The 27,257-nt window shown below is 47.2% G+C and overlaps 1 protein-coding gene across 1 annotated transcript in view; it reads right to left on the bottom strand.

Moving 5' to 3' along the window:
• LOC142492219 (killer cell lectin-like receptor subfamily G member 1) overlaps positions 1–27,257 on the bottom strand; it is a 78,895-nt gene that overhangs the window by 38,113 nt on the left and 13,525 nt on the right. Inside the window, exons 2-3 of the mRNA XM_075594888.1 lie at positions 7,012–7,069; positions 6,125–6,351 (exon numbers count right to left, since the gene is read on the bottom strand). Coding sequence (XP_075451003.1) covers positions 6,125–6,351; positions 7,012–7,069 — 285 coding nt within the window. The remainder of the gene's footprint in view (positions 1–6,124; positions 6,352–7,011; positions 7,070–27,257) is intronic.

The following is a 27,257-nucleotide window of genomic DNA, read 5'->3' as shown; positions in this document are numbered from 1 at the left end:
TAGAGGCCCACTACAAGAGCCACGCTCCTATACCCGAGATACCCCCCCACCCAATCCTGGGAACACTGACCCAGACTACACCCTCGGAATCCTAGCGTGACTTTGTTAGGGTAGCTGCCACCCATAATGACTAGGGGCCCCACCCCAAGAGCCACAATCCTATGCCTGGGACTCTGATTACACACCTTACCTTGATACCCATATGGGTTCTGGGGACAAGGGGACCTCAGTGAGTGCAGAGGGTCCCCAGGGTTCTCAGAACACGCAGAACAATTCCGCAATCCCTGCACCAAGATCACAATGATCCCAACCCAACCTCCATTACCTTGGTGGTCTCTGAGGGCACTGGGATTTCCACTTAACCTAGAGAGTTCCAGAGCTCCCAGCGAGCACCCAGCAAGTTACTGAGTCACAAGGTACATACTGTAACAATAGATGGCCACAATAATCGCAGGCCTGCTGGTCTCTCCTGTGCACTGGCCATGCTTTTCCAGCAGGCCCATCCACAGACCCCAGGTAAGTCCACATGCCCCAGGCCTCCCTTTTACCACCTGCCCAGGCACCTTACCCACCCAAAAGGGGGGAGAGGGCTTATTTTTGTGTGTGTTTGGGGAGGGGGACTTTGTGTGTGTGCGTCACTGCCTGTGTGTGTCACTGTATGTGTGTCACTGTATGTGTGTGGCTGTGTGTGTGTGTCACTGTGTGTATGTCACTGTGTGGCTGTGCGTGTGTGTAATGGTGTGGCTGTGTGTGTGTGTGTCGCTGTGTGTGTGTGTGTCGCTGTGTGTGTGTTTCACTGTGTGGCTGTGTGTGTGTGTGTCACTGTGTGGCTGTGTGTGTGCCTGTCACAGGAGACCAGGTACATTGAGCAAAACAAGGAGGTAAAATAAATTGTGATTTATTCTTTGGAAACAGACGTACACACAGTGAATTACAATATAAAATGGAAAAACACACTTACTGGGGGTCTGGGTGAAAAAAACTTGCCTTTCCTAGCTTCTACAGTCCGTAAAACAATGTCTTTAGGTTACCGGGGTTTAGCCCGCAAAGTCCTGAAATGCAAATCAGCATGAGTTACCATACGCCACCGCTGTATCTCTTCCGGAGCTGACAAAATCCCTTGACCGGGAGATAGTATCAAACGTCCTGGTACTCTTTTCGGTGTGTAGTTTCAGCCGCGGACACTGCGTTCTCTTTTCAGAACTTGGCCCAGAAAAGTGGGACTTAGAACATTTCTTGCCTTCAAATTTCTGATGCCGGCTCGCTGCTATTTCTCCAAGAGCATCTTTCGCTGGTTTCAAATTTGCTGCTGTCTTGGCGCTTAGAATCTGAGGACCGGATTGGCTGCTTGATTTCTTATAATATTTCAGTCCCATTCATGAAATACTACAGCCAATCCGAACGTGGCAGAATTCCTACCAGCCAATCAGAGCATTGCCAGTCTACTGAAGCCGGGCAAGGATGGATTAGAAATCTGACAGGGGCATGCGCCAACTTGGCACCTCTGCCGCCTGTGAGTCAAAAGCCACCCGTGGAGTTAGGCGTCTCAAGGTCTGGGCTGGGCGAATGGTAGTCTGATGACTTCCATTCATGCCAGGACGAGGGTACTTGAGTCTAACTCGTCCGCTCAGCAATCTCTGTGGCTTTCTAGTCTGGGACCCGAGTAGACTCAGTGACACCAGGCTTGATAGCCACAGGATCTCTCAGAACCATGTACTTGGAAATCCCCAGCTCATATACAGTGCATAAACATATACCATTATATACAATGTCAGAAATAAAACTATTTCACAATTTTGTCTAAGTCCTTCTTTTCTTAGCTTTGTGAGAGCAAAACAGACCTTTCAGGCGCTGGGACTATGGAAAAACACACACAAGTCCTTGTTGGTCTTTTTTAATATAGATGAATCCGGATCTTTAGAAGTCAGATGAAGAACTTCCCCCGCAGGAGATAGGAGACATAAACACAATATGCAACACCATAGTGCATTATCCTTAAGGTAGAGAAATGACTATTATAAATCAGGGATACCGACAGAGGTATAAAATGTAATATTCCATGTGGAAAAAAGACTGCATATCACAATTTACATATAAAAATGTACACATGTACATGCTAATAACTATGCACAAGGATCATGTTACACCTTTAAAACAAATGCTATAAGCAATATTTTTTGACTCGTCCACCGATTTGGAAAAATTGAAATCCTACTCACTACAAGTGACTAGGACATAAGCCTTTGTGTGGATATATCACTGGTGCTTGAACCTCTGCTTGTCCACTGGTACTGGGTTCCGGTCACGCAGCAAGCCTTGCAATCCTGACTCCTCCGACTCTTCGTCGCTCAGCGTCTCCTGCTGAAGTCACCACAGAATTTATTTTCCTGCTACGGTGTCCGCGCTGTGCCACAAGCCCTACGCGTTTCAAGATGTCAAATTGCGGGTCTCTTCTTCGGGGGTATGAACTAAGGATAACATGTCCGGCTATTTAAGCCTCATTAATCACCAGTTAATAGATGGTTGCTTATTTGTGGAATCCAATTGAAACAACAGGTCCTATAATTGCTGTATAACCTATAGCCCCCTCCATTCCACCTCCCTTTAAAGTGTTGTCAGATCAGATCACCCTAAAAAGAGAAGGCATCATATGGTACATCCACCAATCGGATTGTACAATGTGATACTAGCAAGTTTGGTAGAGAAGTAATTCCTTGCCAAACTTGATGCCTAGACACGGTACATCCACCAATCGGTTTGGTGGATGTACCGTGTGTCTGTCAAATGTGACGTCTCATAGGCCTTATATAAGACTTGTCATGTCTCATTTGACATGAAGAAGACGGTGTGCCAACATTTCCTGGACCTGTTGAAGATAAGAAAGAAAGAAAAGAAGATCTACTCACTGGTGACACCTCTTAAAGCAACTGAAGATCATGGACTTCTGCTCATCATGGTGTTCTTCAAGATGGGAATCGTTGCTTCGTGGGAAAAGAGTTGTTGGTGCCGCAATTTGATGAGGAGGATGAAAGCCTTCATCCTCTCAAGGGCAATAAACACTTTGATTGTATTTTATTTAAAAAAAAAATTATGTTGCTTATTCATTTTCATGTGGTTATTTGTGCCCCATTGAGGGCATAGATAAAAACAGTGACAATCAATGGGTTTATTGCCTACTGTTTATTTTAATGCATTTAAATGTCAATTTTATTTATTGCTATTTATTGTGTATTTTTTTATTTTTTTTAAACACAAATGGGCAAAAGCACTTACACTCATATTTGGATATTGCCCATTTGTGTGTGTGGTGATGGGGATAAAGTGGGTGGGGGGGGTGTGGTATAAGCCCCGGGGAGGGTGGTTAGGCCTCCCGGGTGGGTATCGGGGGAGGGAATTAACCCCTTAATTACCATAGCGGTTACTACCCGCTAAGGTAATTAAGGGGTTAATGGCTAATAACTAGTTCTTTTATTTTAATGTTACTGCCACAGAAGACGGAGTATGAGGATGAACATGAGGATGGCCTTCATCCTGGCAGGGGTAAGTTCTACTTTTATTTATTATAGGGTTGCTAGCTATTGCTAAAAGCGCTATTATCCAGATCTGGATAATCTGTTCTGTGTGTTGGGATGCGGGAGGGTCATTTGGGATAGAGGGGATGGGTAGTAGGGTGGCCGTTGTTTGCCAATGTGGCCATGTATGCCACAGTGATAACCAATGGATTTTTATAGTAATGTATGTATTTTTTTATTTTATTGTAATGTTACTATATTTAAAACCAGAGACAGAACATAAAACACAGACAAAGCTCAGTTTTAGAACATCCAGTGAAACTCATACACAGTACAGTGCCTAAATATATATGTATAAATATCTATAAAGTAAAATGGTCTTTTAGTTTGACATTTTTGGCCAAAATTGTTGTAAACCCCTGAGCCAACGGCATGGCAGACCATATTTCAGGGGTCCCTAACGCTAATATAAATTCTTAATAACCTGTATAATAACAGGAAGAATGATTTATAGTAAATTTGTCAATATTAGTTGCAAAGTTCTAAGTCTGATTGAAGCTTTTATTAACCTGTACATTACTAGGAAAAGCACTCTGTATTACAGTTGTCACAACCATACTGCAAGCAAGCCAGTTCCCCTGAGTGGAAGATGCTATGGAGTGAGCCCTTAACCATTAAAATGTGGGAGGGGATGAGCTTCAATTAGGTAGGAGGTTGCCACCCTCCAAACAGCCAAGACTAGCTGAACAAGAATTGTAAAACATACTGGACACCTAACAAGCTCCTACAAAAGGACCTTGTTAGGTGTCCAGTATGTTTTACAATGTTACTATATTGCATATTTGAATGAGCAAAAGGTGCAATTAGCCAGATTTGGCTAATAGTACTTATGCCTATACCTGTGTGGTGTTGTTGGTGTTAGAGGGGGTGGGTGAAGGGAGTAGTTGCCCTGGGGTGGGTGGTTAAGCCTCACGATGGGGGTTAAGCCCTTCATTAGCAGTTGTAACTGCTAAGGTAAGGGAGGGGTTATTCCTTCCCGGGAGGCCTAACCACCACCCTGTGGCCACTATAACCTTCACCCACCCGCTCTGCCACCAGAAAATCGGGTACTGGTGGTTAACCCCTTCATTACCTTAGTGGTAGCAGTTGTTTTTATTTTAAATGACATTCTTAAAGCAGGGGGTCTCTGGACCGGAACCGCATTCATTTTCAGTTCTGGGGACCACCTGCTTCCCGAGGTACAGGCCCCAATATGGGGTGCCAGTACAGTGGCGGCCAGCTTTAATCTAAAGCGGCTGCCTCCGCGGGTATTTTTAACCCGCGGATGGCGCGCGGCTATTTTCGTCCAGTTTTCCCGCGCCTCGGGCGCTTTCAATGATAAGCACCAATGATTAGCACCATTATCTATTGAAGCGTCCGCCACGCGGGAAACTCCGATTCAAATCGGAGAAAAGCCCCGTGGTTAGCCCGCATTTAACCCGGCAAGCTTTAGAATAAAGCTGGCCGGGACAGTATCTCCTGCAAGTGTAAATGTCCCGGTCACGTCACATGGGACATGTAAACTTGCAGGAGATACCAGCATCCGATACAAAGGCCTGTACCTCTGGAAGAACCAGGTCCTCGAACCTGAAATGAATGTGGTTCGGCTCTGGAGACTCTATGTTATTAAAATTAAAGTAGGGCGATCGCGTTTAAGAGCTCTGTAGGGATATACAGCTCTCTCTGCGCAGCTCTTAGAGACTGGAGGGAAATCACACGGTAAGATCTCTTAAAAAGCCGCAGCAAACTCGATCGGTATGGAATTTATGTACCAAACGGTATCTGGAAGGCGATATATCTTACAGAATACCATTATTACACAAATTTCATACCGAATGGTAGGAACATGTCAACCCGCTCGATATGGCAGTGATCTTATCGAAGCTGAAGTTGAATAGGCCCCTTATAGTATCATTGTTTATAGAGTTAGCGTTTGAAACAGGGCAACCTGGTTCAATTTCCAGTATCAGCTCCCTGTGACCTTGGGCAAGTCACTTTATCTCCCTGTGCCTCAGGCACCAAACACATACAGTACCTTGTAAGCTCACCCGGGCAGGGACTGTGTCTGTAACATTCCTATGTCCTGCGCACTCCCATTGGGAGAAAAGCATTATATGAAAAAAAAGTTATTATTTCTTAACAGATCAATTTATGGTGTTTTAGCACTTTGTATAGTAAAACATATTTTATTTTAATTTGCTATTGGGAGCATTGTTAATGATTTGATTCATACTGTAGGTATTTTTGTTTTTGCTTGGTTGTACAGAGCACATATATTATTATTTTGGGGAAACCACAGGAGTGATACTGGGGTGCCTCGGAATTTCCCCAGAACTGCTGGGGCCTGGACAATTTCCTCCTTCCTGATAGGTAATCAGACTGTCCATTACTGCCTGGGGGCGGGACTAAGCATCAGTGAGACGGAAACAGCATGGTTAGGAGATGGCTATGAGCAGAAGGAAATTAAGTGGGAAGAGGGGTGTGTGTGTGTGCCTGTGTGTTTGTGTGCATTCGGGCCTGCCCTGTTTCTTGTGTGTGTAGCTGCACCTCTAATTTCAGTTATTTTCACTTACTTGTTGGCACCATCCGTTCTGTTTCACTGAAACAGTAAGTTCTTCCGAACCTTGGCAAGGAGCAATGTTCTCTATGGTCTGGGTGTCAGGGTTCCATGATACAGAGTCCCTTTCTTCTCTGGTCTGGGTGGCAGGGTTCCATGTTACAGGGGCCCCTTCCTCTCTGGTCTGGTTGCTGGTTATCAAGAACTCTTTGTTGTCAAGGTTGGGACACTTGACCAATATCTCTGTAGAAATAAAGGTTTAGTATAGATGGGTAATATTTTTAATGTAACAGAACATATTTTGGGCATATTTACTATAAAGTACCAAGCCATACAGCCCATTCACTTAAAATGGGTATAAGGTGTCTTGCATCTTAGAATTACTTAGTAAGTACAGCCCTATGTGTCTTAACTGTAATTCAAAGCAGACTACTGAGTTTTAGTATTGAATTCAGATTTGTATTTATTTTTAAGTAATTTCCAGGTTGTCGCCCTATTATCTTATTGGATGGCAGTTGTGCTCATGAATTTGGAGCCTGCAATGGAGCTCCTCCCCCTCCCTGTGTATATCTAACCCCATAATAATACTAATAATAAGTAAACACAAACAAAAGCCTGGAGGTTCAAAGACTTTTATTAAAATACATCATGTAAACCCGATACATGCTAACCTTGTCAGAGTACTCAACCACCGGGTGAAAGCAAATGATACTCCAACAATGGCCCAAACACCCACCAAACCGGGCACGGCACCGGCCCTGCCTTTTAGCGAGAATGGGCCCCAGGGAGTCCCGTATAAATAAGCACTGCCCATGCGCCACTCCAATCACTACGGGGCTTCTCCAATGGGTAAAGGATAATGATACTCAAACCATAGCTTGCAACTCCTCCTAAGCTGGGTACCGCACCAGCCCAGCCGCTTAGTATGAATCGGCTCTAGGAAGTCATGTTTAAGTGAGCCCTGCACACGCACAGCCACCTGGGGGTGCTACCGATCCATAGAGCCCCGTCTGGCAAGGTTAAAGTGCAATTACCCCCAAAAAACACAGCCAAAGAGGCTATTTAACCACCCTTAAACCACCCTTAAACTTGTCCCGTACCGCCATGCCCACAAAGACACTTACCAGAACCTCCGGAATCGTGATGTTACATAACTCTAACCTGTTCCAGAAACATATACTGATCGTCAACTTTGCAAAAGAGCACCAGGTAACCAAAGAAGTATGAGCACCTGCCATTCGCCATCACTAGGCATTTACTGTAACCACAGCCCATCAAAGACCTTAACTGCCTCAGCCGGGCCCACCGAGGGCCAGGTCGCGCCATGACAGCCTCCCACCAGAGGCAGGCACCGCCCCATCACTGGCCTTGCCCAGTCAAGAACTGACCACCGTGCCAGAAGGTTGGGCGGGGCCCCATTGCTGTCCCGCTGGAAGACTCAACATACCCAATGTGATTACTGGAAACAGTATGACTCCTCAAATTTTCATCAGTGCAGAGGGCCAGGCAGCACCACCCCCACTTCTCCAACCAAAACTGACCATCGCACACCAAATCAGGGGCTCCATCTTCCATTGCTTCATGCCAGTGGCCGCTACCGCCCCAGGCATAGGTACTTGTGACAGTGCACCCCCCTGACCCCAAAATGATGCCCCCCCGTCTATTAAGACAGTAGGAGGCCAGAGTTCCTCAAACCCAAAAGTCATAGTAGGGGAGTTTGCGAAATTTTACGCACAGCTATATAATGGGGAGAAGGTGGTTCACAACGCTAGGACGAGTAGTAATCTACAGAAATTCCTGGCAGACGCAGCCTTGCCACAAGTGAACAGAATGGAGCAAGAGGCCCTACAACGCGACTTTACAAGGGAAGAATTAGAGGCGGTAGTAAAAAACTTAAAAGCATCAAAGGCCCCAGGCCCGGATGGGTTCTCCAACCTGTACTATAAAAAATTTATCGGAGTTCTAGCTCCACACATGCTCCAACTGTTTAATGGAGTATTAGCGGGAGAGCCCTTTCCGGGACAGATGCTCCAGGCGTCGATCTCGGTAATTCATAAAGAGGATAAAGATCCCACTAGCTGCCAAAGTTACCGGCCAATATCATTAATTAACACAGATGTAAAAATCTACTCTAAATTACTGGCCAACAGATTAAATGTAATCCTGCCAGGGCTCATCCACCCGGATCAAGTTGGCTTCATTAGAAGTAGACAAGCGGCCGATAACACTAGAAGAATTGTGGATATAATAGACTTTGTAGGAGCCAACGAGATTCGGAGTATAGCCCTAAGCTTAGATGCGGAAAAGGCCTTTGACAGGATTGCTTGGCCATACTTGGAGTCCACGCTTGGGGCATTTGGGTTTGGAAGCATATTCCAACAGGCTGTCAAGGCGCTGTACACAGCACCATCAGCCAGGGTGGTCCATCAGGGATTCCCCTCAGAACTATTTCCAATTAAGAGTGGTACGAGACAGGGATGTCCGCTTTCGCCCCTGCTTTTCGCCTTATGCATCGAACCACTCGCAGCACAAATTCGGAATAGCGCTAATATCTCCGGAGTGCAGATCCACTCGCAGGAGCACAAAGTGGCCCTGTACGCGGATGATATTATTCTAACCCTTACCAAGCCGCTCATCTCGCTGCCCAATCTGTTTGAGCTTCTAGAGCGTTTTGCCCAGATCTCCGGCTTTAAAATTAATAAATCTAAATCAGAGGCCCTAAGCCTACATATGCCAAGGGAAATGGAGAAGCTAATAGAACTCAATTTTGAGTTTAAATGGTGCCCTTCCTCCATGAAATACTTAGGAGTGCATATCACAAAAAACACAAGCTCCTTATATTCGGCAAACTATCCCAAACTGCTGAGGACTCTTAAAAAAGAGCTACAGGATTGGAAGGCATATGGTATTTCGTGGCTGGGGAGGATCTATAGTGTCAAAATGAATATCCTTCCCCGTATTTTATATCTGTTCCAAACTCTTCCAATTGCTGTGGTTAGAGCAGACATTACAGGGCTCCAAAAAGCAATCTCTCAATTTATTTGGAATGGTAAAAAACCACGGATAAAAGTTAAAATGATGCAGAAAGCTAAGGAAGCTGGTGGCCTGGCGGTTCCGAGCGTTATATCCTACTACAAAGCGGCACAATTGTGCCAAATCATGCAGTGGCATAGTGACCCGGGGCTCAGGAGGTGGGTGGCATTGGAGAGAGAGGTGTGCGCCCCGCTTGAGCTCAGGGATCTGATCTGGTACCCGAGGACACGGGTGAAGGATATACTCATTCCGCTGACCTCTGTGCTCAACTCACTCTCGGTCTGGGAGGCTTCTAAAGGTAATCGCTCTATAACCTCCAAACACACACTGATGGCACCTTTATATGGCAACCCGGACTTTGCTCCTGGGCTGGCAGACAAAAGTTTCCCGCTGTGGCGGAAATTGGGGATTAGTCGATTGAAGGACCTGGAGGTTAAAGGCAAGATCAAATCCTTTGAACTATTACAGTCGGAAACGGACATACCTAACACTGATTTTATGAGGTACCTCCAGGTTCGGGCATTTTATAACGCACACCCGGTGAGACCACCGTTGACTAATTTCGAAAAGCTCTGCGTGCGCGGGGCGGACACGCGGGGACTGATCTCTGCCTTATACAGAGAGGTGGTTAATACTGACTCGGACAGGACAGTCAAACCCCGTTTCATGGTACAATGGGAAGAGGATCTCCAGACACAACTAGAGGACGAGGACTGGGCTGCGGTGTTCAAAGCCGCAGCTTCTAGCTCCATATGCACGACATTGAAGGAGAACTCATATAAGGTATTATTACGGTGGTATCTCACCCCAGTTAGATTAGCAAAATTCATTCGGGGTTCTTCCCCGCTCTGCCCCAGGCAGTGCGGGGAACAAGGGGATTTGGTACACATGCTGTGGTCTTGCCCGAAAATAGTGCCGGTCTGGACCCAGATCCGAGATTGGCTGCAGAGGATCTTCTTGGGGCTCAGAATTCAGCTGGACCCATGGCTATTTTTATTAGGTAAACCCACAAATGAGGTATCTAGATCGGGTAACAAGCTGATAGCACATTTTGCTACCGCTATGAGATGCGAGACCGCAGCATTGTGGAATCAGAATGCGATTCCTTCTATTGATAAAATCAGAAACAGAATTTGGTTCATTTGCAAAATGGAGAAGTTAACGAGTTTGGTTAACGATTCGGCCGATAAATTCGAAAAAGTCTGGTCATTGTGGTTGGCCCAGACGGATATCCCGGGGATGAATGATGCCACAATTTGGCTCTAATAGATAGAGGTGAGTTCTCCTTGGATGAAGGGCCGGGAGCTGGGACGGACGATCTGACAGTAGGGCTCCCCCAGGGATATAGCGTTATCGCGATACGAGGGACGCCGAGAAACAGATGTGAGCCGGAATCAGAGCCCCACGAGAAGTGGATAGGATCAGAGCAACCGCAGTGGTAGTGCAGGACACCTGAGAAACATGTGGAAAACGATTCTTCTACACCGTTCCCCCATCCCTACCCCCCTACCCCCCTACCCCCCCCCCCCCCCCCCCCCCGCCAACCCGCCCCTTTCTCTTTTTCCCTAAATGTTGTGGGTCTGTCTTTGTCTTGTCCTGTGGTCCCCCCAAAGTACGTCCGTTCTTCGTAAGTTGTCCTAGTAAGTTTGGTGTATACCTGAATCATTTAACAATATCCTGTATTCTATTGTCTGTATGCACAAAAAACTAATAAAAACAAAGTTGAAAAAAAAAAAATGATGCCCCCCCCACCACCCAAGCTTCCAGAGATCCTCATTTCAACCTCCCTCAGGCTGAGATTGAACCCAGCCTTTAACTCCAGCTGCTTGGTGCAACACTGCCAACCGGCCCTATGAGCAACAAGCTTATCCCAACTTCCCCAGATACCCAGTTTTCTCCTTCTGGTGGTGATTGTACCCTGCCTTTACCTCCACTCATCTGTAGAAACACTGCCAACCAGCCCTATGAGCTACCTGCTCAACTTATCCAGCTCATTTGCTAGACACCGCCACTGGTCTCCTGAAGCATGTCCGCTGAGATACCACGAAATCTCCCCCCCTTGGCTCATCCACTCTGCCTAGCTTAGAAAGGCTGCCCAAACCCACTGTTGATGCACTTATGCGCACCCAAACCATGGCCATCATCAACTTAGCCCACGTCAGATGGGCAAGGCAATGCATCCACAGTCTCTCCACCCGAGGCAGGGGCAGTCCCATCAAGGCAAAAACTGACCACCCCTAATCCCCTGTTGCAGCCACGATGCCCATAAGCATGGGTAGTGTTGACCACGCACCCCTTTTGGCATCCATATTGTGACGGTAGGGGAATGAGGCACTGGGATGAATAGGTATCCCTGTAGCTGAGGGAATCCATAGGTTAAGGGGGGTACTCGAACTTGTGCCAAGGTGACCCAGAACTAGTGTAGGGTTTGTGGGTGCCCCAACCATATATAAGATTGAGGGGGGACTCAGATTTCAGTCTGAGTCTAATAGATAGAGTGTGGGGAATAAGGCAGCTAGAAATAAAAGTACAACGTAAAAAATGCTGTATGGTGCTCAAAAACACAGATCAAAACAACAAAGAGTCCTTAACATAATTTCTCCACCTGTGAAGATCAGGAAAATGATAGACCAATAATCCTAATTGGATATGACACCTACTTCCACTATGACACGATGGCCTGGATGGAGTTCCACTAAGATAAGTATCAACTCCCACTAGCTAGTGTCCAGTCAGATATATCGCTGTGGAGCAGTAAAAAGGTGTAAGAGTAGTATTACTCACATCTGGATGGTCTTCATGATATTCCTCCTCTGGTAGGTGCATCCGGTCTTCCAAAGGTGACAGCAAGGCAGTGTAGGAAGGTTGGAGCTGTTCCGTTGTGCTCCAACCTTCCTACACTGCCTAGAAATAAAAGTACAACATTTTCTTATTCTGTCCCCTGTACCCAGAGACTCAGACGTATATTAAACATATACCTTAGTGCAGTGGTGCGCAAACTAGGAGGCGCGACCCCCAGGGGGTGTGCGAGACTGCCGGCGGGGGGGGGGGGGCACGGGCTTTACAGAGGCCCCGCGTGCTTCCCGAAGGCACTTAAATTAAGTGCCAGGGGAGCTGCAGGGTCTCTGTAAACTTTTACTTACCTTGGCTCCGGCGGCTTCCTTCCCGCGTCGCCATGGCAACGCGGGGTCAAATGGCGCCGGAGCGGAGGTAAGTGGGGATTAGGGAGGGCGCAGGAGTGAGGGGACTGCTAATAGGGGGGCGCAGGGAAAGAAGTTTGCACCCCCTGCCTTAGTGTATAAAAATATACTTTAATAATATAATGTAATGGGTTTTTACATTCGGACCCGATGTCCAAACAGGCTGCCCGGGCTAACTCATAGGCGCCGGTGAATCTGCTGGACATCAGAGGATGCCAGAGGTGTGAATAGCATTTGGGCAGCGGGGAAAGGCGGAGTACCAGGTCCGGAGATCCATTGCAGTCGTCCAGGCTGCCACCTGGTGGATGGAAAAACTGTAGATTGGTTGGACAGCTATCCAGACAAAAAGGACACCGAACAACTCACCGGGTAGTATAAAAATAAAAAAGGTTTGAGTTACATGTTAAAGAACAAAAAATATTCTAGGGATAGAGTAGAAAAGGGACAAAAATTTCTCCTCCCACGCTATTCAGTGCGTTCTCAAGGAGTCTGCAGGAGTGGGTACACTGGTAAGTAATATAGCCCCTCCCATGAAGTAATAACATCTGAAGGCAATTAGACATAATAGACATTCAGTGGTATATTCCCTATACGAGGACCCTCTCATTGACGAGTGCATGACTGTATATGTTATCTAGAATGTATCTATAGTTAGTTCCAAACCACAATAATCTCAAACAATCAGATCAAAGATACTAATTGAAAAACATCCAGCTGAAGGAAGAAACCATGTGAACCTCATTGCAAGTTACCTCTTATGTTGTAATAAAACAAATAGTGTTAACTATAAACCAATCGAAGCTAAATAAACAATCAATCGCAATGAGGGTACAAATCATATTAAAACTTGCTAAGATACAGAGTTACATCTATAACCATCCTTAAACAGGGATTAGTTATATAGGCACTCAGTCGTTCATATAAAGACAAGGTATTCACCAATCTAAATTAACAGCCTGTTCTCAATGATAAATAGTATACAACCATATCTCCAAAGATTACTTTAAATGACACTGAAATTGCCATATATTAATTAATTGCTATAGTACCAATTATATGTGGCCATATCCATAAACGACATGTCCTAAAAATATAATAATCCATTGAATGTGTGTAACATCAACATCAACACTAAAATGTAATAATGAATGTCAGTGTAAAATGTATGGAATAGTAAAAAAGAATTACAGAATTTAGTCATCTGGAGATATAGTGGCAACATTCTTGCGATGGTATTCAGAATTCAATGAACAGAAATCATGGAATTAATACAGTAAATGTAGTGTATTGAACATAAATAATGATAATATTAGTAAACTCATTAACCAGTATATATTATGATTTTAACTGGCTAGTATATGAATTTTTATAGGAAGTATTTCAGATCCCATTCTGAATGTAACCCTTTTGGAATCAGGGTATCCAGAGAAAAGATCCAACAAGCTTCCCTCTTATAGAGGGCATTCATCGTATCGGCCCCTCTGATATGAGTTTTAATATGTTCTATAGCAGTACATATTTAAAGTGAGCTAGGGAACCTTGCTGACATTCGCTGAAGTGTTTAGAGACTAGATGGACTAAGTCTCTTTTTAATATCAATCTCATATGCTCTAAAATGTGGATCTTAAACATCCTTGTTGTTAATCAAATATATTGTTTATTACACCCGCAGGTAAGTATAAATATATATATATATATATATATATATAATCAGAAGAATGACCTAGGCGCATGGGGAGACAAGAAAGAGAAACAACATAGGGTAGTATGTCTGGAAATTTAACCACTTAATTGGTAAGATATACACTCACAGCGTTTCTTGTAACTCAGGCCTTTTATCCATCCTGGGATCTGAAACTGTATAGATACTCGTGGGGTCCTGGAACATATGGCATATATCAGCCCCTGACAAAGCCGTAAAGGAGAAACGCGTAGGCGTGGTTATTCTAGTGTTCACGAGTGGGCAGGAAACACACTCTGATCCTGTGAGGACTACCGGCACCCGGCACCTGTAATGCCACAGGCGGGAGCGCGGTGTTCACTCGAGATGGCGTGACATCATCACACCATGCAGAGGCACCGGAGGAGCCCAGGAGGCTAAGAGAGTCACATACTGGGAAGCAGTAACAACCAGGAGTGCCGTGAGGGAAAACAACGGAGCACATTGCTAGTGCACCAGGACCCCACAAGTACCATACCCCAACCTATGAGATGGAAGCTTGGCAGTGAAGAATTGTTGCAGAATATCCGAAGATACAGATCCAGGAAACGTTCCCAGAGTATCTACACAGTTCCAGATCCCAGTGTGGATAAAAGGCCTGAATGACAAGAAATGCTGGGAGTGCATATCTTACCAATTAAGGGGTTACATTTCCAGACATACTACCCTATGTTGTTTCTCTTTCTTGTCTCCCCATGCGCCTAGGTCCTTCTACTGGTATCTAACCCTTTACAGCTTGTGGAGCTGTAGACTTAATTGGCAGCAGGGAGAGTCAGGGATAGATAGATTGTAAGGGTTAATACCCTCCGATTTATATGTGGTATTATTAATTTATTAGATTGATAGTTCTGTGGGATTGCGCTGTATATATATATATATATATATATATATATATATATATATATATATATATACAGTATATGACAAATGCTGTATTGCAATTCATGAATGATAGAATGTTATATGGTTTGTTTCCTTCTATATTATAGAATGTTCTAGTCTTGGACACATATTTGCATATCTTGCAATGTCCACAGGGAAAACACCCTACCAATTTTGGAAAAAATTCTCTTTTTGTGACCTGTTTGGTATTCCTAACCATACTAGGAGAGATGATATTTCCTATTGTTTTTGACTTTTTGAAAACAAATTTAGGATTAGTCAATGTTATATCCCTTAAAAGGGAATCAATGGAAAGAATACTCCAATGTTTCATAATAATGTGTTTTATTGTATAAGCTTGGTTGCTAAATGGAGTAATGAAATATGGAGGATCGGAATCTGATGCATTATAAAATTGATCAGCTTTTCTATGTCTACTGAAGCTGGAATGGTTGGATCCTATCAGATCTCCCCTTTCTTTATTTAGTGCATTAGAATAAGCATCTTTCAATACTTTTTTTGTTATATCCGCTGGCTATGAAACGATTTATCAATTCACGAGATCTTAGTTCAAAATCTTCTAAATTTGAATAATTGTGACACAATCTAATATACTGTCCAAAGGGTATACCCCTAAATAGCGCTCGTTTATGGCCACTGCTTGCATGCAAAAGTGTATTGCACGATTGTTCTTTACGGAAAGTGTCAGCATGTACTTTTTGATCAAGACTCACAAATAAATTAAGATCTAGAAAATGAATATGATGGGAGTGGTGTTGTGAGGTAAAAATAACTTTTAATGTGCTGTCATTAATATATTGAATAAACAATAGTATATCCTCCACAGATCCACTCCAAATCAAAAGCAAATCGTCAAAGTAGCGACGATAGAAATGAATAAATTGGTGAAAGGGTTTTTTTTTTATCTCCAAACACGTTGGACGCTTCCCACCAACCCATGAACAGGTTGGCATAGGAGGGTGTAAAGCAGGTGCTCATAGCTGTCCCACGTGTTTGGAGATAGAAACCCCTGAAAGAAAATAATTGTGCGTAAGAAGGAAATTGATACTGTCCAAAATAAAAATCACATGTGCAGGTGACAAAAGTGGATCGAGATCCAAAAAGTGTTTGGTGGCAATAAGGCCATGAGGATGTGATATTATAGAGTATAAAGACGAGACATCCAATGTCACCCAGTGAAAATTGGGCGCCCATTGAAAGTCACAAAATAAGGACAAAACGTGAGAAGTGTCCAAAAGGTGTGAGGGACGTGTGGAAACAATAGGTTGTAAATAATGGTCTATATAAATAGACACTGGTTCACCTAGTGACCCTATACTAGAAACAATAGGACGCCCAGGTGGTGCAAGGAGTGACTTGTGCACTTTGGGAAGGTAATGGAAAATGGGAATGATTGGATGCAAACTGTATAAATAATCAAACTCCTTAATAGAGAGAATCTGACGATCCCTACCTTCATCCAGCAACTGATACCGTTCTTTCAAAAAAAGAAACTGTAGGATCTGAGTCAAGTAGAACATAGGAAAGCTGATCATTTAATTGTCTGAATGCCTCAGCATTGTAATAATTACGATCTAGTATCACAACTGCTCCGCCTTTATCGGCATAAGGGCAGAAATGGCATCTCGTAATTCTGGTTTCAAATTGTTAGAATATTTGATGTATTTGGTAAACTGGATACTTTTAGACAAAAGTAAAAGATCTCTTTCCACAGCTGTTTTAAATTCATCAATTACCCCACCTCTACTTTTCTCATGACAACATTTTGATTTATTATATAAACCTGATGGATTCTGACCTAAAAAAAAAAACTAATGGGTCAATCGGTTCAGGGTGTTCTTCAGATAAGTCCATCATGTCTTGAAAAAAACAATGATCTCAAAGTCAGTTGTTCGCTTAAATCAAAAATTGGTACAGTATAGTGTTTTCTACATTATCTATCCTCATTAGACGCTGTTCCTGGGTAGATGTCAACCTATCCTTTTGTTTTCCTTTGAAAAATCTCTTAAAAGATAGCTTTCAGATGAATTTGTGTAGATCCACTAACTGTTAAATAGATCCAAATTGGTTTCAGGAGCAAATGTCAAACCTAAATCCAATACTCGTAATTCAGCTTGTGAAAGGTGATGTTGTGAGAGGTTAATGACATTTGTATTTTCAATGTCTAGTATCTCCTCTTCTTTGAGGCATTTTCCCCTGGATTCTGGTTTGGTTCTACAGTACCTCTCTTCCTCCTTCGTTTTTTGACGGGATGTGTCGTCAGGAAGAGCTATTCTGACAAATGTAGGACCTTCCAGAGGAGAGTGCCTCATCTGCTGATGATACCATTGAGTCTCCCTCAGAGAAGGAAACACTATGTGTAATCATTTAATTATCTGTAAAGTCAGAATCAGTACCTTTATTGGATTGGTTTTTAGATTTATATGTTTTCTTAATAATACATTTAGCTGGTCCACTATTTTCATGTTTCTTAGAATTTTTTGAATTACCACATGAAGGCTTTTTAATAGATTGAGCTTTGCTAATTATAAACTTGAATGGTGGGTGAGGGATATTCTCCCAATGGTCGGGTCTCAGCTGTCCCAAGATTGTGTATATATAATTAAATATAAGTCTTTGATCAAGGTATATAAGAGCAATGATGAGTGCTATGGGAGACTCAAATATGGCAATATATGCAGTGGTATATGAGTACTGGTAACGCTGTGTGGCTGGCTCAGATCTCCATATATACCATAAAGGTCCCAAACAAGCCCCCAGCAAAACCAAAATGTACATACCATATCAGTCCATGATACTGAGATCTCCCTCTTTCAGCACAGCTCTGTCCTTGTTGAGTGGGTGCATCACGTCCAGCGTAGTAGAAAGAAGGATGGTCCCAGGGGGGCCTTGGCGGAGCACTACCGAAGAGAAGGAGGGGGCTGCAACCAGTAGTGAATAAAAATGATTTATTTGGTGGTCAAACAGAAGTACATGGTCACTTTGACGCGTTTCGGGACCAGCGTCCCTTTATCAAAAATGATAAAGGGACGCAGGTCCCGAAACACGTCAAAGTGACCATGTACTTCTGTTTGACCACCAAATAAATCATTTTTATTCACTACTGGTTGCAGGCCCCTCCTTCTCTTCGGTAGTGCTCCGCCAAGGCCCCCCTGGGACCATCCTTCTAATTTATAAACTTGGTTGCGTTCATAATCTAATTCGTCTCTTTCATATTTATTTTGCTTAATCTGCATTATAGTGCATTCTAATTTATTAATATTAACTGCTTGTTTGTCATCTAGTTCTTTGAATTGATCAATGTGCGTGAAATCTTGACGTTTTGCTTGCAATTCCTTAACCTGCTCCTCAGCTAGTATTTGCTGGATAATGAGATCAATGGGTTTAAATGAGCACTGATCTAAGATCAGACTCCATTGCTTTTCAAACTCTTTATCTTCAAAGCTAAAAGATGGGGCTATGGTCATTCTTAATCCCCCTGGAATTTGTTTAGTTTTTTGATAATACTCCAGGGTTATGATCTCCCACCATATTCTGAGAATTTGTGAGATAAGTTTTCCAGACGGAAAAAGTATTTCTTAAGGTCCTGTGCATCTTCGCAAAACAAATTATGATCTGTGTCAAAAACGGCACTATAGTAGCTTTCTTGTGTCTAGCTGTAATGTCAAAGTAATTAAATGTGAAAAGAGTCTCTGTTGTAATAGTATTGTCTGACAGAGGGTCTGTTATTGTCTCCATTTTGAATTAAACAAATATGTACTGTACAGTATGTATCGCAACAAGTCTGGGGGGAAAAGAGTATATACAGATGCAGCCACGAGTATTAGAACTCTTGGCTTGGAAATTCTGGGGCAGTCTTTCAGTAAATGCCACAACATTGCTGCAACATTTCTGCGAGATTCTTAATGGCCCATCAGATTAACACAGCGGAGGGTCCCTGAATGGGACTGCAGGGACCCCCTGCTGTTTTAATCCTAGGGGCCATTAAGAATCTCGCAGAAATGTTGAGGCATTTACAGTACTGTGAGACTGCCCCAGAATCTCCCAGGTACAAGTTGTGGCAACGAAAGGGTTAATCAGGCTATTAATAAAGGCATTATACCCGGCTGATTAACCCCAAATCGCATTGGGAGTGAAGTGGTTAAATGTATGTGCATCACACTGATGTGTTTTCCCCTACACCATCTTTCTTGTCCCCATTTTGCAGTCCATTACCTGACTGTAGTAATAGCAATGTATGCGAATTGGGCCAATTGACACAAGGAGCAAGCTAGCACTCTAATTTTTGGAGTGCAGCTAGCTAAGAATGTACTAAGCCCATACATATTGTTTGGGGTCCCCCACACATACAGAAAGTAGAGATACAGAAAGTAGAGATACAGAAAGTAGAGATAGAGATACAGAAAATAGAGATAGAGAAAGTAGAGATAGAGATACAGAAGGTAGAGATAGAGATAGAGATACAGAAAGTAGAGCTAGAGATACAGAAAGTAGAGATAGAGATAGAGAAAGTAGAGATAGAGATACAGAAAGTAGAGATAGAGATAGAGAAAGTAGAGATAGAAATAGAGATACAGAAAGTAGAGATAGAGATACAGAAAGTAGAGATAGAGATACAGAAAGTAGAGATAGACATACAGAAAGTAGAGATAGAGATACAGAAAGTAGAGATAGAGATACAGAAAGTAGAGATAGAGATACAGAAAGTAGAGATAGAGATAGAGATAGAGAAAGTAGAGATAGAGATACAGAAAGTAGAGATAGAGATACAGAAAGTAGAGATAGAGATAGAGAAAGTAGAGATAGAGATACAGAAAGTAGAAATAGAGATACAGAAAGTAGAGATAGAGATACAGAAAGTAGAGATAGAGATACAGAAAGTAGAGATAGAGATAGAGATAGAGAAAGTAGAGATAGAAATAGAGATACAGAAAGTAGAGATAGAGATACAGAAAGTAGAGATAGAGATAGAGATAGAGAAAGTAGAGATAGAGATACAGAAAGTAGAGATAGAGATAGAGGGGCCTATGCAGAGAGCAGCGCTATTTCAAAACTCGCCATTTTTTGGAGAAAATCGCGCAGAAAACAGCAGAAAATGGCGAGTTACGAAAAACGCGCCAATTTTTTTTTCTATTTCTAAAACTCGCCTCGCGGCTGGCGAGAACCTCCATCTCGCCAGTTTTAAAAATATCCTAATGCAGAGAGGCGCGAACGGCATCTAGCGGCTGTTCGCGCCAATAAAATGGCGCGATTGTCTCCTTTTTGCCTCGCCAGAAAAAGTTGGCAAGAAGCTGCCGCTCGCGGCCATAGCAAAGGGAAAAAAAAGGCGCATTTTTTTTTTAACACATTTCTGAAGCGCGCATCTCGCCAATTTAAACTCGCCACACGCATTCATGTTAAACATAGCAGAATTCGCACATTTCTGCATATGGAGAATAAAACTCTCCAAAAAAGCTACTTTTTATTAAACTCGCCAATTTTAAAATTCGCTGCTCTCTGCATAGGCCCCAGAGATAGAGAAAGTAGAGATAGAGATAGAGATACAGAAAGTAGAGATAGAGATACAGAAAGTAGAGATAGAGATACGGAAGGTAGAGATAGAGATAGAGATAGAGAGAGAAGAGATAGAGATAGAGAAAGTAGAGATATAGATAGAGAGAAACTGTATTTGAGTTATGTTTTAAACTGTACAGGCAGGAAGCTTTTCCTGTGCCCAGCAATGAATGTATTAACATACACAGTGTTCGACAAACCTATACATTTGCTCGCCCCGGGCGAGTGGATTTAACCCCCGGGCGAGTAAATATTGGCCCAAGCAGCACACGTTTGGTACTAGATGGCGAGTAGATTTTTTTGTGTGGCGAGTAGATTTTTTGGTGATTTGTCAACCACTGAACATACATATATGTTGAGAGTAAATGAGCTGAGGGTCTTTCATCTCCGCACTTCAAAGGGCCCCCTGCGAAGTGAATGCCTCAATGTCTATGAGAAATCCGAAGTTGAAAAGCCTCAGAGAGCCAAGGTGATAGAGTGATCAGGATATCCCTGAGTACCAGACCCTTGTACACAGTATGGGGCACTCACACTTGGTAGCCAAATCCCAGACTTACTGTCACCAGGGAAGAAGTGGGACCCAGTATGCTAAGCAGCTTAGGTGTCGAGTTTGCACACGCTTCGTGCAAACTAGGAAGCCACTTCTGCCCATGCTATGAACTACTGGCAAGTCTGGGATAGGGGGAAAATGTGTTCCCACGGAAGGGATTGGGTGCAGATGTTAAGTATAGGACCCTTAACCCTATAAAAATGCCTGCAGCCCCAGTCCAAGTGTGATTCATGATTTCTTCAAGCGTGGTTCAAAATCCTGTCCAAGTACATCGGCAGCGGTTCCAGAACGCAAGGGGTTAAAATATCGTAACCACGGATTTACCCCTACTTCAGGAATTCATTAGCGCTGGGGATCCCAGAACCCAACGAACCAGAACAAGCTTTTTACATTTAATGGAAATATCGGGCAGGCAAGTTGCGCCCTAACCAAAAGGATTGTAACCCAGAGACTTTGTTTCTTCATCTTTCGTTCAATGGACAATTTAATTTGTTTCCCCATCCCAGTAAGTGATTATTAAGTGTATTCTGAGGTAGTCATGTGTTTGTCTGAAAAGAAATAAATGACAATTTATTTTGCCCGCCTTGTTATGCTCAATCGAGAATCCCAAAAATATAAAAGTGTTAATAAGTACTGGTCCACCGTGACACAAGTGTTCTAATACTGGTGGCTGCATCTGTACCACACAAAAGATAGTAGAAAAAAAGGTCTACACAGACAAAAATAGAAATAAATGGACCTAATTGTGTCAAAAAAACAATAACAACAAACCAATATGATGTGAGGTTATCTATGGAACATAGAGAAAAATTGACAACATGGTACGGACAGAATAAAAAACCTACTCTTACGCGTTTCACGCTACATATAGCGCTTCGTCAGAGTAGTTTTTTTTATTCTGTCTGTACCATGTTGTCAATTTTTCATTAAAGACCTTTAAATCAGTATTATGCTGTAGCCCCGGACATCTATCTTTTGCACAGCTGTGCTCCGTTTTTCCTTCTTTCACCGGATTACTTGCTTCTCCATACCACGTGAGGCACGCCAACGGAGGAAGACAAGCGACTACATGTGAGTACTTTACTCCCTATCAATCATTGGAATGTTATGGGAATTCACTGTCATTGACACCACAGTGATCTTCATGCTCTAGGGCAGGGGTGAGCAAACTTTTTATGCCGAGCCCCCCTTTTCATCCATGAAATTTCTCGGGCCCCCCCTGCCTGATGTAATCAAAATCACATGACGTCAGCGCACGTGAGCTGGTTCAGCCATTGAGGGCGAACCAGCTTTGTAACGCCCCCGCCACGCGTCTACAAAAAAAGTATTTATAGCACAAATTACATAACTTAAAAATAAATATTATAATATTTGTCTAATAGCGTTCCCATTTCTGCTGTATTATTAATCTCTCTCTTCCCGCCACATTAGAACACCTCAGGACCTCTCTAACCTCTTCCAGTCTCTCCCTGTATTTCTCACTCCCCCTCCAGTCCCTCTCTATTCCTCCCCTCAGTGTCACCCCCTCCCCCCCCACTCTCTTTCCCTCCCCCCAGTGTGTGTCTCTTTCTCCCTCCCCCCATTGTCTCTCACTCTCTCCCTCCCCCCATTGTCTCTCACTCTCTCCCCTCTTCCAGTCTCACACTCCTCTTCCAGTCTCTCCAACTCCCTGTATTTCTCACTCCCCCTCCAGTCCCTCTCTATCCCTCCCCTCAGTGTCTCCCCCCACTCTCTTTCCCTCCCCCTGTGTGTCTCTCTTTCTTTCTCCCTCCCCCTAGTGTCCCCCTCCCTCCATTGTCTCTCACTCTCCTTCCAGCCATTGCCTCTCCCTCCCCCCAGTGTCTCTCTTGCACTCTCCAACCAGCTATTGTTTCTCCCTCCACCCGGTGTCTCTCTCACACTCTCCCTCCAGCCATTGTGTGTCTCTCTCCCTCCTGCCAGTGTCTCCCTCCCTCCCACCAATGTCTCTCTCATCCCCATCCCCATGTAGCTCTTTCACCCCCCCATCCCATGTCACACTCACTCTCACCCCCCTCCCCATCTCACACTCTCACCCCCCTCATGTCACTCACACCCTCCCCATGCCTCAGTCTTACACTCACTCCCCCATGTCCCAGTCTCACACTCACTCCCCCATGTCCCAGTCTCACACTCACTCCTCCATGTCCCAGTCTCACTCTCCCACCCCCCCATGTCCCAGTCTCACCCCCCCCCCATGTCCCAGTCTCACTCCCCCCCCATGTCCCAGTCTCACTCACCCCCCCCCCATGTCCCAGTCTCACTCACCCCCTCCCCCCCATGTCCCAGTCTCACTCACCCCCCCCCCATGTCCCAGTCTCACTCCCCCCCCATGTCCCAGTCTCACTCCCCCCCCCATGTCCCAGTCTCACTCCCCCCCCATGTCCCAGTCTCACTCCCCCCCCCATGTCCCAGTCTCACTCCCCCCCCCATGTCCCAGTCTCACCCCCCCCCCCATGTCCCAGTCTCACTCCCCCCCCCATGTCCCAGTCTCCCTCCCCCCCCATGTCCCAGTCTCACTCACCCCCTCTCCCCATGTCACACACGCAGGAAGCAGGAAGCAACGAGATGCTGCTGTGTACTGTTCGGGATGCACATTGATACCCTGACAACCAAGACCTATGCCAAACTAGGGGTACTTTACAGGAACAAATCCTCCCTAAGTCTCCTGGTCAGAAAGCGTATTGCACAGCAGATGCTAATGCCAATTATTGACTATGGAGACATAGTATATGGCTCGGCTCCTCAAACCCACCTTAGCAAACTTGACACCCTCTACAATTCAATTTGTCGTTTTGTTCTCCAATGCAACTACAACACACATCACTGCGAAATGCTCAAAGAACTAGATTGGTCATCACTAGAGTCTAGGCGCAAAGTTCACCTTTCCTGTCTCACCCTCAAATACTTTCTGGGCAAGCTACCCAGCTACCTGAACAAGCTCCTCACCCCTACCACATGCAGTACCTATCACCTGAGATCAGACTCCAAAAGACTATTCATGGTCCCAAGACTCAACAAAGTATCCGGACGTTCCTCCTTCTCCTTCCGTGCACCCCAAAACTGGAACAACCTACCAGAGACTCTCATATCCACCACCAGCTTAAGTTCTTTCAAATCTAAGGCTGTCTCACACTTTAATCTGGTCTGTAACTGTTTCATACGCTCATCTTATACTATATTAGTGAAAGCACTGTATGTTTGCCTGCCTGCATGCATGCCTGCCTGCCTGGATGTCCGGTGTCCCTAGGGGAAATCTCATTGGTCCCTTGGCCCGCCCCCGCACACCTCTCATTGGCCTGAGGCGTAGTGACGGGCCAAAGGACACACAGGGACACACACACACACAGGGACACACACACACAGGGACACACACACACAGGGACACACACACACACACACACACACACAGGGACACACACACACAGGGACACACACGGACACACACACACACACACACACACACACACACACACACACACACACGGGGCTCACAGTGTTAGCAGCACCCGCGCGCACCTCCTCCTCTCCCCGTGTCTCCCGCGCTTTCACCCCGACCCCCCCCTCCCCCGGCGCCGCTACAGTCAGCGGGACACACACACTATTATTAGCCCTTCAGCGCCCCCCCCCCACCCAGTGTCAGCGGCCGTGCGAGACCCCCCCTCTATATCTCCCACCTCTCCCCCCCCCCACACATATACATGCCCCCCCCTCCCCGGCGGGGGAACAGCCAGTGGCCAGGCAGGCTGCCTCGCGGCGCCGAGTGCCCAAGATGGCGGCGCCCGGGACACAGCGGGGGAGCGGCCACAACACACTGCCTCCCGCCTCAGATCCACGTGGGACCTGCCGGATGGGTGAGTGAGCGGCCTTCACCTCCCTTCCACCCCCCTTCACCTCCCCTCCACCCCCCCTCCCCTCCAGTGTCAGTGTCTCCACGATACCCCCCCCCCCCGGCGCCGCTACAGTCAGCGGGGGAGCGAGCGGCCGGGACACAGCGGGAGAGCGGCCACAACACGCTGCCTCCCGCCTCAGATCCACGTGGGACCTGCCGGACGGGTGAGTGAGCGGCCTTCACCTCCCCTCACCCACCCCTCACCCCCCCTCACCTCCCCTCACCCCCTTTCACCTCCCCTCACTCCACTTCTCCCTTCCACCCCCCTTCACCTCCCCATTTACCCACCCCCCCTTCACCACCTCCCTTCCACCCCCCCCTTCACCTCCCTTCTACCCCCCCCTTCACCTCCCTTCCACTCCCCCTTCACCCCCCCCCTCCACCCCCCCACCTTCACCTCCCCTCCACCCCCCCTTCACCTACCCTCCACCCCCCCTTCCCACCGCCTCCCCCCCCTTCCCACCGCCTCCCCCCCCTTCCCACCGCCTCCCCCCCTTCCCACCGCCTCCCCTCCTTCCCACCGCCTCCCCCCCCCTTCCCACCGCCTCCCCCCCCCTTCCCACCGCCTCCCCTCCACCTTCCCACCGCCTCCCCCCCCCTTCCCACCGCCTCCCCTCCACCTTCCCACCGCCTCCCCCCCCCTTCCCACCGCCTCCCCTCCACCTTCCCACCGCCTCCCCCCCCTTCCCACCGCCCCCCCCCTTCCCACGCCTCCCCCCTTCCCCCCCTTCCCACCGCCTCCCCCCCCCCTTCCCACCGCCTCCCAGCCCCCCTTCCCACCGCCTCCCCCCACCCCTTCCCACCGCCTCCCCCCACCCCTTCCCACCGCCTCCCCCCACCCCTTCCCACCGCCTCCCCCCCCCCTTCCCACCGCCTCCCCCCCCCTTCCCACCGCCTCCCAGCCCCCCTTCCCACCGCCTCCCCCCACCCCTTCCCACCGCCTCCCCCCACCCCTTCCCACCGCCTCCCCCCCCCTTCCCACCGCCTCCCCCCCTTCCCACCGCCTCCCCCCCCCTTCCCACCGCCTCCCCCCCCCTTCCCACCGCCTCCCAGCCCCCCTTCCCACCGCCTCCCCCCACCCCTTCCCACCGCCTCCCCCCACCCCTTCCCACCGCCTCCCCCCCCCTTCCCACCGCCTCCCCCCCTTCCCACCGCCTCCCCCCCTTCACACCGCCCCCCCCCTTCCCACCGCCTCCCCCCCCTTCCCACCGCCTCCCCCCCCCCTTCCCACCGCCTCCCCCCCCCCCTTCCCACCGCCTCCCTCCCCCTTCCCACCGCCTCCCTCCCCCTTCCCACCGCCTCCCTCCCCCCCTTCCCACCACCTCCCTCCCCCCCTTCCCACCACCTCCCCCCCCTTCCCACCGCCTCCCACCCCCCTTCCCACCGCCTCCCACCCCCGCCATCCCACCGCCTCCCACCCCCCGCCTTCCCACCTCCTCCCACCGCCTCCCACCCCCCGCCTTCCCTCCGCCTCCCCCTTCCCACCTCCCCCCCTTCCCACCACCTCCCCCCCCTTCCCACCACCTCCCCCCCCTTTCCACCACCTCCCCCCCTTCCCACCACCTCCCCCCCTTCCCACCACCTCCACCCTCCCTCCCTTCCCACCACCTCCACCCTCCCCCCTTCCCACCACCTCCCCCCTCCTCCCCCTTCCCACCACCTTCCCCTTCCCACCACCTACCCCCTCCTCCCCCTTCCCACCACCTTCCCCCTCCTCCCCCTTCCCACCACATCCCCCCTTCTCTCCCTTTCCACCACCTTCCCCCTCCTCCTCCTTCCCACCACCTCCCCCCTTCTCCCCCTTCCCACCACCTCCCCCCTTCTCCCCCTTTCCACCACCACCCCCTCCTCCCCCTTCCCACCACTTCTCCCCTCCCCCCCGCTCCCCTTTCCCCCCCCCGCTCCCCTTCCCCCCCTCCGCTCCCCTTCACCCCCCCCTCCGCTCCCCTTTCCACCCCCCCTCCGCTCCTCTTCCCCCCCCTCCACCTCTTTTTCCCCTTTCCCCTCCCACCCCCTCCCACACTTCCACCCCCTCCTCTAACCCTTCCCCCCCTCCTCTAACCCTTCCCCCCCTCCTCTAACCCTTCCCCCCCCTCCTCTAACCCTTCCCCCCCCTCCTCTAACCCTTCCCCCCCCTCCTCTAACCCTTCCCCCCCCCTCCTCTAACCCTTCCCCCCCCCTCCTCTAACCCTTCCCCCCCCTCCTCTAACCCTTCCCCCCCCTCCTCTAACCCTTCCCCCCCCTCCTCTAACCCTTCCCCCCCCTCCTCTAACCCTTCCC

The sequence above is a fragment of the Ascaphus truei genome, chromosome 4 (genome assembly GCF_040206685.1).
Source record: "Ascaphus truei isolate aAscTru1 chromosome 4, aAscTru1.hap1, whole genome shotgun sequence".
NCBI classification, from domain to species: domain Eukaryota; kingdom Metazoa; phylum Chordata; class Amphibia; order Anura; family Ascaphidae; genus Ascaphus; species Ascaphus truei.
This window is presented reverse-complemented; position numbering and strand designations above follow the sequence as displayed.